At 43.6% G+C, this 14,309-nt stretch overlaps 1 protein-coding gene across 2 annotated transcripts in view; it reads left to right on the top strand.

The window, feature by feature from the left end:
• ADAMTS6 (ADAM metallopeptidase with thrombospondin type 1 motif 6) overlaps positions 1-11,261 on the top strand; it is a 363,879-nt gene extending 352,618 nt beyond the window's left edge. For both annotated transcript variants that reach the window (XM_077286170.1, XM_077286161.1), the window contains one exon: positions 10,600-11,261. In XM_077286170.1, the coding sequence (XP_077142285.1) occupies positions 10,600-10,709 (110 nt within the window). In that variant the 3' untranslated portion in view covers positions 10,710-11,261. The remainder of the gene's footprint in view (positions 1-10,599) is intronic.
• The last annotated feature ends 3,048 nt before the right edge of the window (positions 11,262-14,309 follow it).

The following is a 14,309-nucleotide window of genomic DNA, read 5'->3' as shown; positions in this document are numbered from 1 at the left end:
TTGCTGGCTATCTCTCAGGGCCAGGATGAAGCTGAAGTGTATTGCCAAAAATTTCGGAAATGGTCCGTGCTTACTCAGTGGAATGAGTGTGCTCTGGCCGCAAATTTCAGAAATGGCCTTTCTGAAGCCATTAAGAATGTGATGGTGGGTTTCTCCATTCCTACAAGTCTGAATGATTCTATGGCGCTGGCTATTCAGATTGACCGGCGTTTGCGGGAGCGCAAAGCCGCTAATCCTCTGGTGGTGTTGTCTGAACAGACACCTGATTTAATGCAATGTGATAGAATTCAGACTAGAATCGATCGGAAAAATCATAGACGTCAGAATGGGTTGTGTTTTTACTGTGGTGATTCTACACATGTTATATCAGCATGCTCTAAACGCCTAACAAAGGTTGTTAGTCCTGTCGCCATTGGTAATTTGCAACCTAAATTTATTTTGTCTGTGACTTTAATTTGCTCATTGTCTTCCTACCCTGTGATGGCGTTTGTGGATTCAGGTGCTGCCCTGAGTCTTATGGACTTGTCGTTTGCCAAGCGCCTTTAGTAAATCCTATCCCTGTTAGAGGAATTGATGCTACGCCATTGGCGGAAAATAAGCCGCAATTTTGGACACAAGTGACCATATGCACGACTCCTGAACATCGGGAGGTGATTCGTTTTCTTGTTCTGCATAAAATGCATGATTTGGTCGTTTTGGGTCTGCCATGGTTACAGACCCATAATCCGGTTTTGGATTGGAGGGCTATGTCTGTGTCAAGTTGGGGCTGTCAGGGAATTCATTGCGATTCCCCGCCGGTGTCTATTGCTTCCTCTACACCTTCAGAAGTTCCTGAGTATTTGTTTGACTATCAGGATGTATTCAGTGAGTCCAGTTCCAGTGTTCTTCCTCCTCATAGGGACTGTGACTGCGCTATAGATTTGATTCCTGGTAGTAAATTTCCTAAGGGACGACTGTTTAATCTGTCTGTACCTGAGCATGCGGCAATGCGTTCGTATATCAAGGAGTCTTTGGAGAAGGGACATATTCGTCCATCCTCTTCCCCTCTTGGTGCGGGATTCTTTTTTGTGGCCAAGAAGGACGGATCTTTGAGACCTTGTATAGACTATCGGCTTCTGAATAAAATCACTGTTAAATTTCAGTATCCTTTGCCTCTATTGTCGGACTTGTTTGCCCGAATTAAGGGTGCCAGGTGGTTCACCAAGATAGATCTTCGTGGTGCGTACAACCTTGTGCGCATTAAGCAGGGAGATGAATGGAAAACTGCATTTAATACGCCCGAAGGTCATTTTGAGTACTTGGTGATGCCTTTTGGGCTCTCTAATGCTCCTTCAGTGTTTCAGTCCTTTATGCATGACATCTTCCGAAAGTATCTGGATAAATTTATGATTGTTTATCTGGATGATATTCTGTTTTTTTCTGATGATTGGGACTCTCATGTAAAGCAGGTCAGGATGGTGTTTCAGGTTTTGCGTGAGAATGCTTTGTTTGTGAAGGGCTCAAAGTGTCTCTTTGGAGTGCAGAAGGTTCCCTTTTTGGGTTTTATTTTCTCCCCTTCTGCTGTGGAAATGGACCCAGTCAAGGTCCGAGCTATTCATGATTGGACTCAACCCACGTCTGTTAAGAGTCTTCAGAAGTTCTTGGGTTTTGCTAACTTCTACCGTCGTTTTATCGCTAACTTCTCTAGCGTTGTTAAACCTTTGACGGATATGACCAAGAAAGTTTCTGATGTTGCTAATTGGGCTCCTGCAGCCGTGGAGGCCTTCCAAGAGCTGAAGCGCCGGTTTACTTCGGCGCCTGTTTTGTGTCAGCCTGATGTCTCACTTCCCTTTCAGGTTGAAGTGGATGCTTCTGAGATCGGTGCAGGGGCTGTTTTGTCGCAGAGAGGCTCTGGTTGCTCTGTAATGAGACCATGTGCTTTTTTTTCTAGGAAGTTTTCGCCTGCTGAGCGGAACTATGATGTTGGGAATCGGGAGTTGTTGGCCATGAAGTGGGCATTTGAGGAGTGGCGTCATTGGCTCGAGGGTGCTAAGCATCGTGTGGTGGTCTTGACTGATCACAAAAATCTGATGTATCTCGAGTCTGCTAAACGCCTGAATCCTAGACAGGCTCGTTGGTCATTGTTTTTCTCCCGTTTTGACTTTGTGGTCTCGTACCTGCCTGGTTCGAAGAATGTGAAGGCTGATGCTCTTTCTAGGAGCTTTGTGCCTGACTCTCCTGGAGTCTCAGAGCCAGCTGGTATTCTTAAAGAGGGAGTAATCTTGTCGGCCATTTCTCCTGATTTGCGACGTGTGTTGCAGAGATTTCAGGCTGGTAGACCTGACTCGTGTCCACCTGACAGACTGTTTGTTCCTGATAAATGGACCAGCAGAGTCATTTCCGAGGTTCATTCCTCGGTGTTGGCAGGGCATCCGGGGATTTTTGGCACCAGAGATTTGGTAGCTAGGTCCTTTTGGTGGCCTTCCTTGTCACGGGATGTGCGGTCATTTGTGCAGTCCTGTGGGACTTTTGCTCGGGCTAAGCCTTGCTGTTCTCGTGCCAGCGGGTTGCTTTTGCCCTTGCCTGTCCCGAAGAGGCCTTGGACACACATTTCCATGGATTTCATTTCAGATCTTCCGGTGTCTCAAGGAATGTCTGTCATCTGGGTGGTATGTGATCGTTTTTCCAAGATGGTCCATTTGGTGTCCTTGCCTAAGTTGCATTCCTCTTCCGATCTGGTTCCTTTGTTCTTTCAGAATGTGGTTCGCTTGCACGGCATTCCTGAGAATATCGTGTCTGACAGAGGATCCCAGTTTGTGTCCAGGTTCTGGCGATCCTTTTGTGCTAAGATGGGCATTGATTTGTCGTTTTCATCTGCCTTTCATCCTCAGACTAATGGCCAAACGGAGCGAACTAATCAGACACTAGAGGCTTATTTGAGGTGTTTTGTTTCTGCAGATCAGGATGATTGGGTGACCTTCTTGCCATTGGCTGAGTTTGCCCTTAATAATCGGGTAGTTCCGCTACTTTGGTTTCGCCATTTTTCTGCAACTCTGGTTTTCATCCTCGTTTTTCCTCGGGACATGTTGAGCCTTCTGACTGTCCTGGGGTGGATTCCGTGGTGGATAGGTTGCAGCGGATTTGGAATCATGTGGTGAACAACTTAAAGTTGTCACAGGAGAAGGCTCAGCGTTTTGCCAACCGCCGCCGCGGTGTGGGTCCCCGACTTCGTGTTGGGGATTTGGTATGGCTGTCTTCTCGGTTTGTTCCTATGAAGGTCTCCTCTCCTAAATTCAAGCCTCGCTTCATCGGTCCTTATAAGATTTTAGAAATCCTTAATCCAGTGTCCTTTCGTTTGGATCTTCCGGTGTCGTTTGCCATTCACAACGTGTTCCATAGGTCTTTGTTGCGGCGGTACGTGGTGCCTGTGGTTCCTTTTGTTGAGCCTCCTGCTCCGGTGTTGGATGAGGGCGAGTTGGAGTACGTGGTGGAGAAGATCTTGGATTCTCATCTCTCTAGACGGAGGCTTCAGTATCTGGTCAAATGGAAGGGCTATGGTCAGGAGGATAATTCCTGGGTGGTCGCCTCTGATGTTCATGCGGCCGATTTGGTTCGTGCCTTTCACGCTGCTCATCCTGATCGCCCTGGTGGTCTTGGTGAGGGTTCGGTGACCCCTCCTTAAAGGGGGGGTACTGTTGTGAATTATACTTTTTGGCTCCCTCTTGTGGTCACTAGTGGTATCACACTGGGATTGTCTTTCCCCAGCTTGGTACCCACCTGGTTCGTTAGGCCAGGGGTGTTGCTATTTAAACTTCCTGGATTCTCAGTCTGGTGCCTGGCATCGTTGTAATCAGTTCATTTCTGTTTGCTCCTGTCTGCTGGTCCTGGTTCTTTGCAAGATAAGCTAAGTCCTGCTTCCTTATTTTTGGTTATTTGCATTGTTCTTATTTTTGTCCAGCTTGTACAAAATGTGATTCCTGATATTGCTGGAAGCTCTAGGGGGCTGATATTCTCCCCCCACGCCGTTAGTCGGTTCGGGGGTTCTTGAATATTCAGCGTGGATATTTTGATAGGGTTTTTTGCTGACCGTATAAGTCATCTTCCTATATTCTGCTATTAGTCAGTGGGCCTCTCTTTGCTAAAACCTAGTTCATTCTTACGTTTGTCTTTTCTTCTTACCTCACCGTTATTATTTGTTGGGGGCTTGTATCCAACTTTGGGGTCTTTTCTCTGGAGGCAAGAAAGGTCTTATTTTCCCTTATAGGGTTAGTTAGTTCTCCGGCTGGCGCGAGACGTCTAGAATCAACGTAGGTACGTTCCCCGGCTGCTGCTAGTTGTTGTGCTAGGATCAGGTATACGGTCAGCCTAGTTTCCACTGCCCTATGAGCTGGTTTTTGTGTTTGCAGACTTTGCTGAAACCTCTGAGACCCTCTGCCATTGGGGTCATAACACTACCCTTCTTGCCACAGCTCGCATTGATTTGCCATCCTGTATGAGCTGCACTGCCTATCTGAGCAAGTTGGGTTTGCAATGCCAACTCATGCTACTGTACAGTACCTCTAGGGGTGAGAGCAATGACAAAATGGAAAAATGACCAAAACAGCCAATAAGGATGAAAACAGAAATGGTTTATGGTCACCCCTCCTTTATAGGGTTTGTCTTGCTAATTGCCTATCATTTCTACCTGTTGTCTGTTCCGTTTGCACAACAGCAGGGGAAATTGACTCATAATCAGTGTTGTTTCATAACTGGACAGGATGATTCCACAGATGTGTGATTGACTTGGAGTTAAGGCCCCGTCACACATAGCGATTTACCAACGATCACGACCAGCGATACGACCTGGCCGTGATCGTTGGTAAGTCGCTGTGTGGTCGCTGGGGAGCTGTCACACAGACGGCTCTCTCCAGCGACCAACGATCAGAGGAACGACTTCGGCATCGTTGAAACTGTCTTCAACGATGCCGAAGTCCCCCTGCAGCACCCGGGTAACCAGGGTAAACATCGGGTTACTAAGTGCAGGGCCGCGCTTAGTAACCCGATATTTACCCTGGTTACCAAAAAAAACAAACAGTACATACTCGCCTTTCGGTGTCCGTCAGGTCCCTTGCCGTCTGCTTCCTGCTCTGACTGAGTGCTGCCGTACAGTGAGAGCAGAGCGCAGCGGTGACGTCACTGCTGTGCTGTGCTCTCACTGTACGGCGGCACTCAGTCAGAGCAGGAAGCGGACGGCAAGGGACCTGACGGATATCAGATGGTGAGTATGTACTGTTTGGTTTTTTTTACATTTACGCTGGTAACCAGGGTAAACATCGGGTTACTAAGCGCGGCCCTGCGCTTAGTAACCCGATGTTTACCCTGGTTACCAGTGAAGACATCGCTGGATCGGTGTCACACACACCGATTCAGCGATGTCAGCGGGACCTCAACGACCAAAAAAAGGTCCAGGCCATTCCGACACGACCAGCGATCTTGCAGCAGGGGCCTGGTCGCTGGTACGTGTCACACATAGCGAGATCGCTACTGAGGTCGCTGTTGCGTCACAAAACTTGTGACTCAGCAGCGATCTCGCTATGTGAGACGGGGCCTTTACATTGTGTTATTTGTGTTTCGTTTATTTTTTGAGCAGTGTACATTGTCTATCACTAGATTATTTATAATCCACAATGATATTTGTTGTGAGCATCAAGCCTTTTCTTAACTGCTGTTAGTATTGGCAATCATTACTCTTGTTGTCCAGCATTCCTCAATCTGACTGCTCTAGCTGTAAAGAACCCTTTCCTACTTGGCTGCCAGAATTGCCTTTCCTCTCCATATAATGAATGTTACCTGGTCCTTTGTAATCCATGGAGAATGATGAAAAAGTGTTCGTCAAGCAAGTGGTGCTTCCTTCTGGTGTTTTGCTGTAAGACTCCATGTCACGGTTTAAAAAAATATTTGCTATTACAGTTAGTCCTCGGGTTACAACGGTCTCGAGTTACATCGTTTCGTGGTTACAACGCTTTATACGACACCTCATTCCGACTTACACGGGTTGCGTCGTAAGTCGAACTACATGCAACTATGTGCAGTGGCAGAAGAATAGAGTCCAATACTGTACACTGTACCCGGTTACATGAGGAAAACGAGTCTCCTGGACGCCATAACACCCTAATTATGTAGGGTACTGTGTTAGGATAGGTGTTTGGATAGGCTGTTTGCAGTACTGTACTGTTATTATGGTACAGTACTGTATGATCGTATGATCCGACTTACATCGAAATTCGGTTTACGACGCCGTGTAAGAATGGATCAACGTCATAAGTCGAGGACTACCTGTATTCAATTCCATGGCAAAAGAACATTTGGTAACAAGACTTGCCTTTATTGCTTTCCTCAGGCAGTCATTCAGATCAATTACAAAAATAATTGCTTGCATAAAAATTCCCATTTTAGTGCTGTGGGCCATCAGTCATCTTCCGCGAGTGCAGGAAGAAAGGTGCTGGCTGTACTTTGGTTGTGCTTCTCGCTGTGTACCAGATTCATAACCTTATGAACCCAGTAGAACATTAGAAAAAAAAAAAGCTTAAAAAAAGTCTATAGTGTGGCTTAAAGGGAATTTGTCAGCAGGTGGTTGTAATCTGAGGGCAGCAGCATATAAAGGCTCACACTATGATTTCAACCATGTGTCATTTAATTAGCCTGGGTGCTGTTGTTTGTTTACAATGAGTGGTTTATTAGTAGTAGATTATCACTGCAGGACTTTAGCCAGTGTGACTCCTGGTCCAACTCCGCCCCCAGCACAATTTATCAGCTCACTGTCAGGCTGCCGTCGCGCTAGCAGTATTTGGTCAGTATTTTACATCAGTATTTGTAAGCAAAAACCAGGAGTGGAACAATTAGAGGAAAAGTATAACAGAAACATATGCACCACTTCTGTATTTATCACCCACTCCTGGTTTTGGCTTACAAATACTGATGTAAAATACTGACCAAATACTGCTAGTGTGACGGCAGCCTCAATATACAATGTACACAGACAGCTGCTAACCGGGGATGCAGCATCTAAAAACTCTTATTGTATCACAACTATTTCACCTAGTAAACTTAAGTGACACATCGCTGAAATAAGGGTTTCTTGTCCTGCATCATACTGCTTGAACTGGAGATCAGTGCTACCATTGAAATCTTTCTGCCGTAATTGACTCCCAAATGCCTCAACAATCAGTTTCTGAAGCGCTGGTCTGTAATATGTGTCAAGGAAATAGACATGCATTAAAAAAATAAATAAATCAATCTTGCCTTATGTTCTTTGGTTTTTAAGAATTTTTTTTATTTTTTAGAAAAACTTAAAGCAAACCTGTCAGCAGGATTTTGCCTTGTAACCTACAGACACTGTCAGGTTGGCAGTGCTAAACTGATTAAAATGATACCCGGGGAGAAGAAATCCGTCTTGTGGTTCTTGTGTAATAATTGTTGCATACCACAGTATAATACTCTATGTGACTGCAGACTTGTGTAAATCTTCACATTGCGCGCTGTTAGAATTGGCCGGTGTCATGAGCATGTGATTTCCATACTGCCCGCCATATTCCGACTAGACGTGTCCGGCCTCACTCAATATCCTTGCACTGAGTGAGGCTGCACACATTTAGTCAACACCTAACCACATATATGCAAATCACTCCCGATGCTGGAGAATCGAGACCACGCACACTGCTCACTGTTAAGATTCAATAGTTTGCTGTCACATTGACTGCAAACTTGAACCCCAAGCCTGAACAACTCTTTTAAGGCTGTAATCAAATGAATCGGGTTTAATCTAGCATGCACTTCTTACCAGAGCAACTGCAGGTAGAAATCCAAGGCTGGTATTCGTGTTCCCACACAGATTCATCCTACTGACATTTCAAGGGAACCAGTCAGCAGGATTTTGGTAAGTAACACTGTCAGGTTGGCGTTATCACACTGATTAAAATGATATCTGGGGTGAAGAAATTCATCTTGTGGTTCTTGTGTAATCAGTGTTAGAAGTTTTCAGCTAACGAGATGCTCATGCTCCTGGGCGGGACTGTAGGCAGAGTCTTATCTTTCTGCTCTAAGCCAGAGAATCCAAGGAAAGACACAGGCCGCCCGAAGCACAAACAGTATGGCTCTCTGTCCCCATTGTGAGAAACATGTTTGTGCTTTGGGGTGGTCTGTAGGCAGGTCTCTTCTTGGTTTCTCTGGTTTAGAGCAGAAAGATAAGACTCTGCCTACTGTCCTGCCCTGGAGTACGGGCATATCACTAATTGAAAACTTCTAACACTGATTACACAAGAACCACAAGACAGATTTCTTCAGCCTAGGTATCATTTTAATCAGTTTAACAGTGGCAACATGACAATTACCTGTAGGTTATTTATCAAAATCCTGCTGACATGTTCACTTTAATTGTTTATGCCAATATGTTGTATTATGTGAGACAAAAGTGAATAGATTCACAGGACACTGGTTTATCGCAAAGTCAGTAATCGATGCACCAAAAACTGCCCCATACTTGTCAGATTCTAAGGCGCCTCTTCTTATCTGTAGTCCTGCAGTGACATAGTTGTGGTGTGGCGTGATGCCACACCGGGCTTATTAATCAGAAAAGGTGTTGTGGTTCCTATATAAGTGGTTCTCAGGACTCCCGTCCGGCAGCCACAGGCTACTGACGTGGCCATTGGACTAAGTTCCTGCGAATCAATTCGCTGATCTTTATTACTAACACATCATCATATGGTTCCTCTATTCTTTCATGACCCCAATTCTGTAGAATTAGGATTTTCAGGCTCCATACCTGTGTTATTGTTGCAAAGAATTGCAGTTTACCAGACTCATAAAATCATATCTTGAAAATCTTTCTTTTTCTATCCATTGTGTTAGAAGAACTGTATCTTGGATGCTATCAAACAATTTGCCTATAAAACGCCTCATAAGACCAGAAAGTTTCCAGTCTCCGTTGCAGTAACCAATCTAGGAGCGTCTTTAGACAGCTGATATTTCCTTCCTTGGTGTGATCATTATTTTGTGAACTCTATAGCTCTCCTTAGGTTCCTTTCCTAATTCCTTTGTCACATTCAGCTCCTCATAAAATGCAGGATATTGACTTTCTCCCAAGCACTGAACAATCGGTTCCGCATATAGAATGATAAGCTTCGTTACAAGTGTAGTTTATAGCCAGTTATAACACCCCAAATGCAGCAGATGCTTTTGTGCTTGGCCATTTGATACAAAATCCTTCAAGTCTTCTGTAGAAGACATTTTTATGGTCCAGTTTCTATCACTATCAGTAGACCTTGAAGAGGAATTGCGATCATTTTTGTGTCAACCACCCATCATTAAACCTTAACTAATTGAAGTGGCAAGTAGAAGTGTCGGGGTCCTATGCAGATCCACCAAACTCACTTTGTTGCCATTAATCAGAGATCCGCTCCATCAATGTCCAAGGACGTTGCGACTAGAATCAATAATCCATGAAGCAGGTGCTCCAAGCCCCAATCCATTTGGTGGACAGATCTTTTTCTGTAGACACCCATGAGGAGACCTGTCAATCAGGGGGAGCGGGTCGAGGAGAAACTGCAAAGGACCTGCCTCTTGGAATTGTTATCCTAGTCGCTATGCCCATGACTTTTGTTTCACAGTATGTTTTCTCTGAAACACTGCAGTTTTTTTTTTAGGGTGAAACATATGCTGCCCATGGTTCGCACAGCTTGAATCAGATGACCGTTTACCTTTAAAGTGAATTTGTCACCAGGTTTGGCCGATAAGAGATATGGCCATCACCCTTCAGGGTTGATATACGGCATTCTATATTGCTGTATATCTGCCCCCAATCTGACCTTTAAAAGAAGAAAAATAACTTTTATTATACTCACCTACGGGGCGGTCCAGTCCGATAGGCGTCGCTGGTCTTGGTCCGGCACCTCCCAATTTCTTGCGATCCCCGTCCTCCTGCCTGCTTCTTGTGAATGATGCGTCCCTTCCTCATCTACACAGTCTCCTTGGCACAGTGCTCCTGCGCAGGCGTACTTCTCTGCCCTGTCGAGGGCAGAGCAAAGTACTGCAGTGCGCAGGTTCTGGGGCTCTTTGACCTTTCCCGGCACCTGCGCACTGCAGTACTTTGCTCTGGCCTCTCCCTGAGCAGGAGCGTGGTACTGAGAAGACGCGTCATCCACAGGAAGCAAGCAGGAGGGCGGCATCGCAAGAAGGACGGAGGCGCCGGGCCAAGACCACCGACGCCCATTTAACCGGACCGACCCGCGGGTGAGTATAAGTAGTTATTTTTCTTATCTTGCAGGTCAGGTTGGGGGCAGGTATACAGCATTATAGAATGCTGTATATCAGCTCCAAAAGGTGATGGCCATATCTTATTGGCCAAACCTGGTGACAAGTTCCCTTTAAGGAGATGTTTTTTGTTCATCTTGTAAAAGACCATTACTTATTATTTCATCCAGATGAGGTGACATTTGGGAAGTGTCGACGAAATTAGCTATTTTTTTTTACGCAAATTTGCTGCACGTCTTTTTAGTAAATGCGGACCATGTTATTTTGGTTGAAGTTGCTTAAATGAACAAAACATTCACCAATGTATGTGTTTTGTCCTCTTCTGTTTTCCAGAGTGTAAAGATGTGAACAAAGTGGCTTATTGCCCGCTGGTCCTGAAGTTCAAATTCTGCAGTCGAGCGTACTTCAGACAAATGTGTTGCAAAACTTGCCAAGGACATTGACCCATACCACCAAGACAAAGAGAGAGTATTGTGATCCATGGTCAAAAACAGCGACCACTCCTCAATGGGACGGAGAGGAATGAGGTGGATGTCCTTGAAATGAGATAACCCTGTGTACAACATAACCACTCGTCAGCCACAACTGACAGGATATCAATAGTATTTAACTTCTGTGAAGTGAATTTATTATCCAAAGTGCTGGACACCCCAACAAGGAGGAAAGCCAAATTGGAACAATGTCAAACGGTCGAACAGAGCAGACTATGGAACGTTTGTGTTCGCACAACTACCACAATTGCCAAGCTTACCTCCTTGAACCATTTTTATTATGGACTTACAAATGACACTGAATCAATCTGTATTTAAACTTTATTCTTTTTTTTTTTTCCTTTTTTTTTTTTTTCCCAAATGTAGCTGTTATGACTTTTGGTGGTCTAAAAAGAGAGAAAATTCTTACGTCATAGCTCAAAAAAAAAAAAAAATATATATATTTTATCTCAGTTTTACGGCACCACAGTTTAACTTATAAAAATGGGCTTTGAAATGTTATTTAAACAAAAAAAAAAGCAATTATAAATCAAAAACTAAAATAAGTGTATTTTGTTACTCTGCCTGAATTCTTCAGCGTTTTCCTGTAATACTGCTGTGAAGCAATTTCCGTATATTATTTAAGATTATAATGGTATACAGTTGTCAGTATTCAGAGGTGCATCATTGAAAGCCTGCACGTCCTATACCGGAGATACATTTATAACGATATATGGGTGTAGGGGAGAAAAAAAAACTAAAATCGGCTCAGAAAGATTTTTTTTTTAAATGACTTTAGATTATACAGAGCACAGTGGAGCTCGGTTACAAGGGTCTAAGTCAACAAATTTGAGACCCTGTTATGCCTTTGCACTGTAATTGAGAAGCACAGAAAACACATAAAATAGTAAGAAAGATCATGTAATGTAACACTCCTATTGATTCTAACTTTTTGCAAGCAAAGTATTACTTTTAGGTCGGGGTTGTCAATTCTCTCATATAAGAGAATCAGACCGATTATGTCACTCGGATCAAACTCTGTCATAGCGAGATCTGAGTGTTATCTTACTGTGATCCGATTTTCTTGCATGAGAGGATCATGTCACAGATGTGGAGAAGATGGAAAACTTAATTTCTCCATTCTTTGTGGATGACAGACTGCACTCTGATGACATCCGAGTGCAGTCCGATGTTTCACACGCACCCATAGACTTGTATTAGTGCATGTGATCCGATCATCAGATGCACTCCCAGCATGCTGAGATTGTTTTCTCATGCCGAGACATTTGTCATATCCTAAGGATATACCAGAAATGTCTGATAGATAGAGAACCGCATCTGCCTCCAGAATGGCGGTCGCTTGAATCCAGATTCTGACGATGGGCTTGTGCAGACGATCTTATTTTTGGTCTAAGTGTGATCCGACAAGTCATCGAATCACACTTGGACCAATGTTGTTCTATGGGGCCGTGCATATGTCTGATTTTTTTCCTCCATCCAAATGTGTCCAAGAAAGAAATTGCAGCATGCCCTGATTTGCTTCTGAAAATTGGATCATGCTCGGCCATGCCAGTCAGGGAGCACTTGGGGAAAAAAAATCAGACTGCACTCGGATAACAAATAAAAAGAAGTAAATGGGGTTGAGCTGCAATAACTGGCACAACCATTGGACCAGAGACACAAGACCGCCCCCAAAGATCCGCTGTTTTGCACTGTGTACATTATGATGTTCTAGGTACTGTGCAGTGTCGGCCTTTTTGTAACTGAAGTCCACTGAGTGTAGTCTCCCATTTTGGGAATGTGAAAAATGTAAGAGAGCAGTTGTCATTGGTGCTATCTTTCTTATTAGGTAAGAGAAATGTATTTAAAGCCGGTTTAATGTTTCTCTACGTAACCGTCTATTGTCCGCTGCATAGTTCAGAGTGAGGTATAAATACGTCCCAAAAAGAACGCTTTTTCACAGCTACCAATTTGCCGGGTATCCTGGTCACCTGTCAAAATGCTGCCATCTTTGTATCTAGCAGTCAGAAAATGTGTAATGCAATAATAATTTCCCATTAAGTCTTAATCCTTGGAGAAGATGCATCGTGTGTTCAAATAAGTGAAAATTTCATTGATATTTTTATTGTAATTAAAGGAGTTTTCCACTTTTGGGGATTTTTTTTTAAATTTTAAATGCATGTTTTTGGGGCTTAAAATAATTTTTACTATTGGGTTCCAAAACTTTGCACCACTTGCTTTTTATAGCCTCTTTGTTTTCCCTGCACGTTTAATAAATGAATCCTAAATCAGCTTGAAAGGAAAAAAACTCCTCCTCTGACTTTTATAGTGGGCTGACTGACAGTTTCTCAGTTAACTTATTCTGCAGCCAGCAAAAGATGGTGCACTACAGAGGATATAGAAGGCAAATGGTGCAAAATTGTTCATGGAACCCAAATGCAAAAATGATTTCCAATTAAACGCATTTAAGTAAAAAACAAAACTGTCCCTAATGGTGGCGAACACCTTTTAAAAGGGCTATTCTCATCTAAAAAAAAATATATGTATGATATATTCACATTAATATGTTTAGTTATTTTCTAAAATCTCATATGGTGAATAGAGAGAGTGGCATACTGGGGCGTAACTACAATGGCACCCGGGCCGTGGAGCTCAGAGGGCCACTAAAGTCCCTTTTGCCTGTATAAAAAGACCAATACTATTAAAGACTTGCAATAATTGGGGGCCCTGTTGGAGTTTTTGCTTTGGGGCCCATGAGCTTCACGTTCCGCCATTGGTGGCTTACCTGTAGATCCTCAGGGGATGCAAGATGGGTGTAAGGTCTTGAGATGAGGTTGGACCTGCATCTATCAGTTATTCATAGCATTTTCTGTGGATGAATCCTAAATGTTTGATGAGAATACCCCCCCTTTAAGTGACATATATTCCGTAGAATGATAGCGAGACAGATGCCCAATGTGGGATTCCCTGGCTAACTTTAGTTTTTCTACGTATGCTGAAGTTAGCGCTATGTACTGTCATAATTTACACCGGCACCTCACTTTCTAGTCTGAATTCTATAAACTAATATTTATGAGACAAGGTTACTTGGAATTGTTCATATCGCAGCTCGTCTTATAAATATTGGAGGAGATATTTAATATATTAGACCACAATATTGTGAAGTCCTAAAGCACTTTATTTATGATGTGCTCCGTGTACATCAGTTTGTGACCTTGGGTAATAATTGTAACGGTTTCTTGGTACACCCCTTGCACAAGTTGAAGTTTCACTCCGATCACACACTGACCCATAGTAGTGGAGCCATGTGTTGCACCTGATTTTCTACAGATACAAATGTACCCCATTGTGATGAGGATCGGTAGGGTTCCAGTATTTTTGACAACTTTTGCCGCAGTCTTTACTAATTTTTCAATAAAAATATCTAAACCCTGACGTGGGTAATGCCATCAGTGTGAATAAAGCCTTACCTGGGTACATCAATCTGTTCTGGCAAACTGCATCATGCACATGATTTGCAAATATCTTTGCCCTAGCACATTTACTATGTCATCACATATGGGACCAAAAAGG

Source organism: Ranitomeya variabilis, chromosome 1, assembly GCF_051348905.1.
Source record: "Ranitomeya variabilis isolate aRanVar5 chromosome 1, aRanVar5.hap1, whole genome shotgun sequence".
Classification (NCBI taxonomy): domain Eukaryota; kingdom Metazoa; phylum Chordata; class Amphibia; order Anura; family Dendrobatidae; genus Ranitomeya; species Ranitomeya variabilis.
Note: the sequence above shows the minus strand (reverse complement) of the source record. Positions and strands in the feature narration are given on the sequence as shown.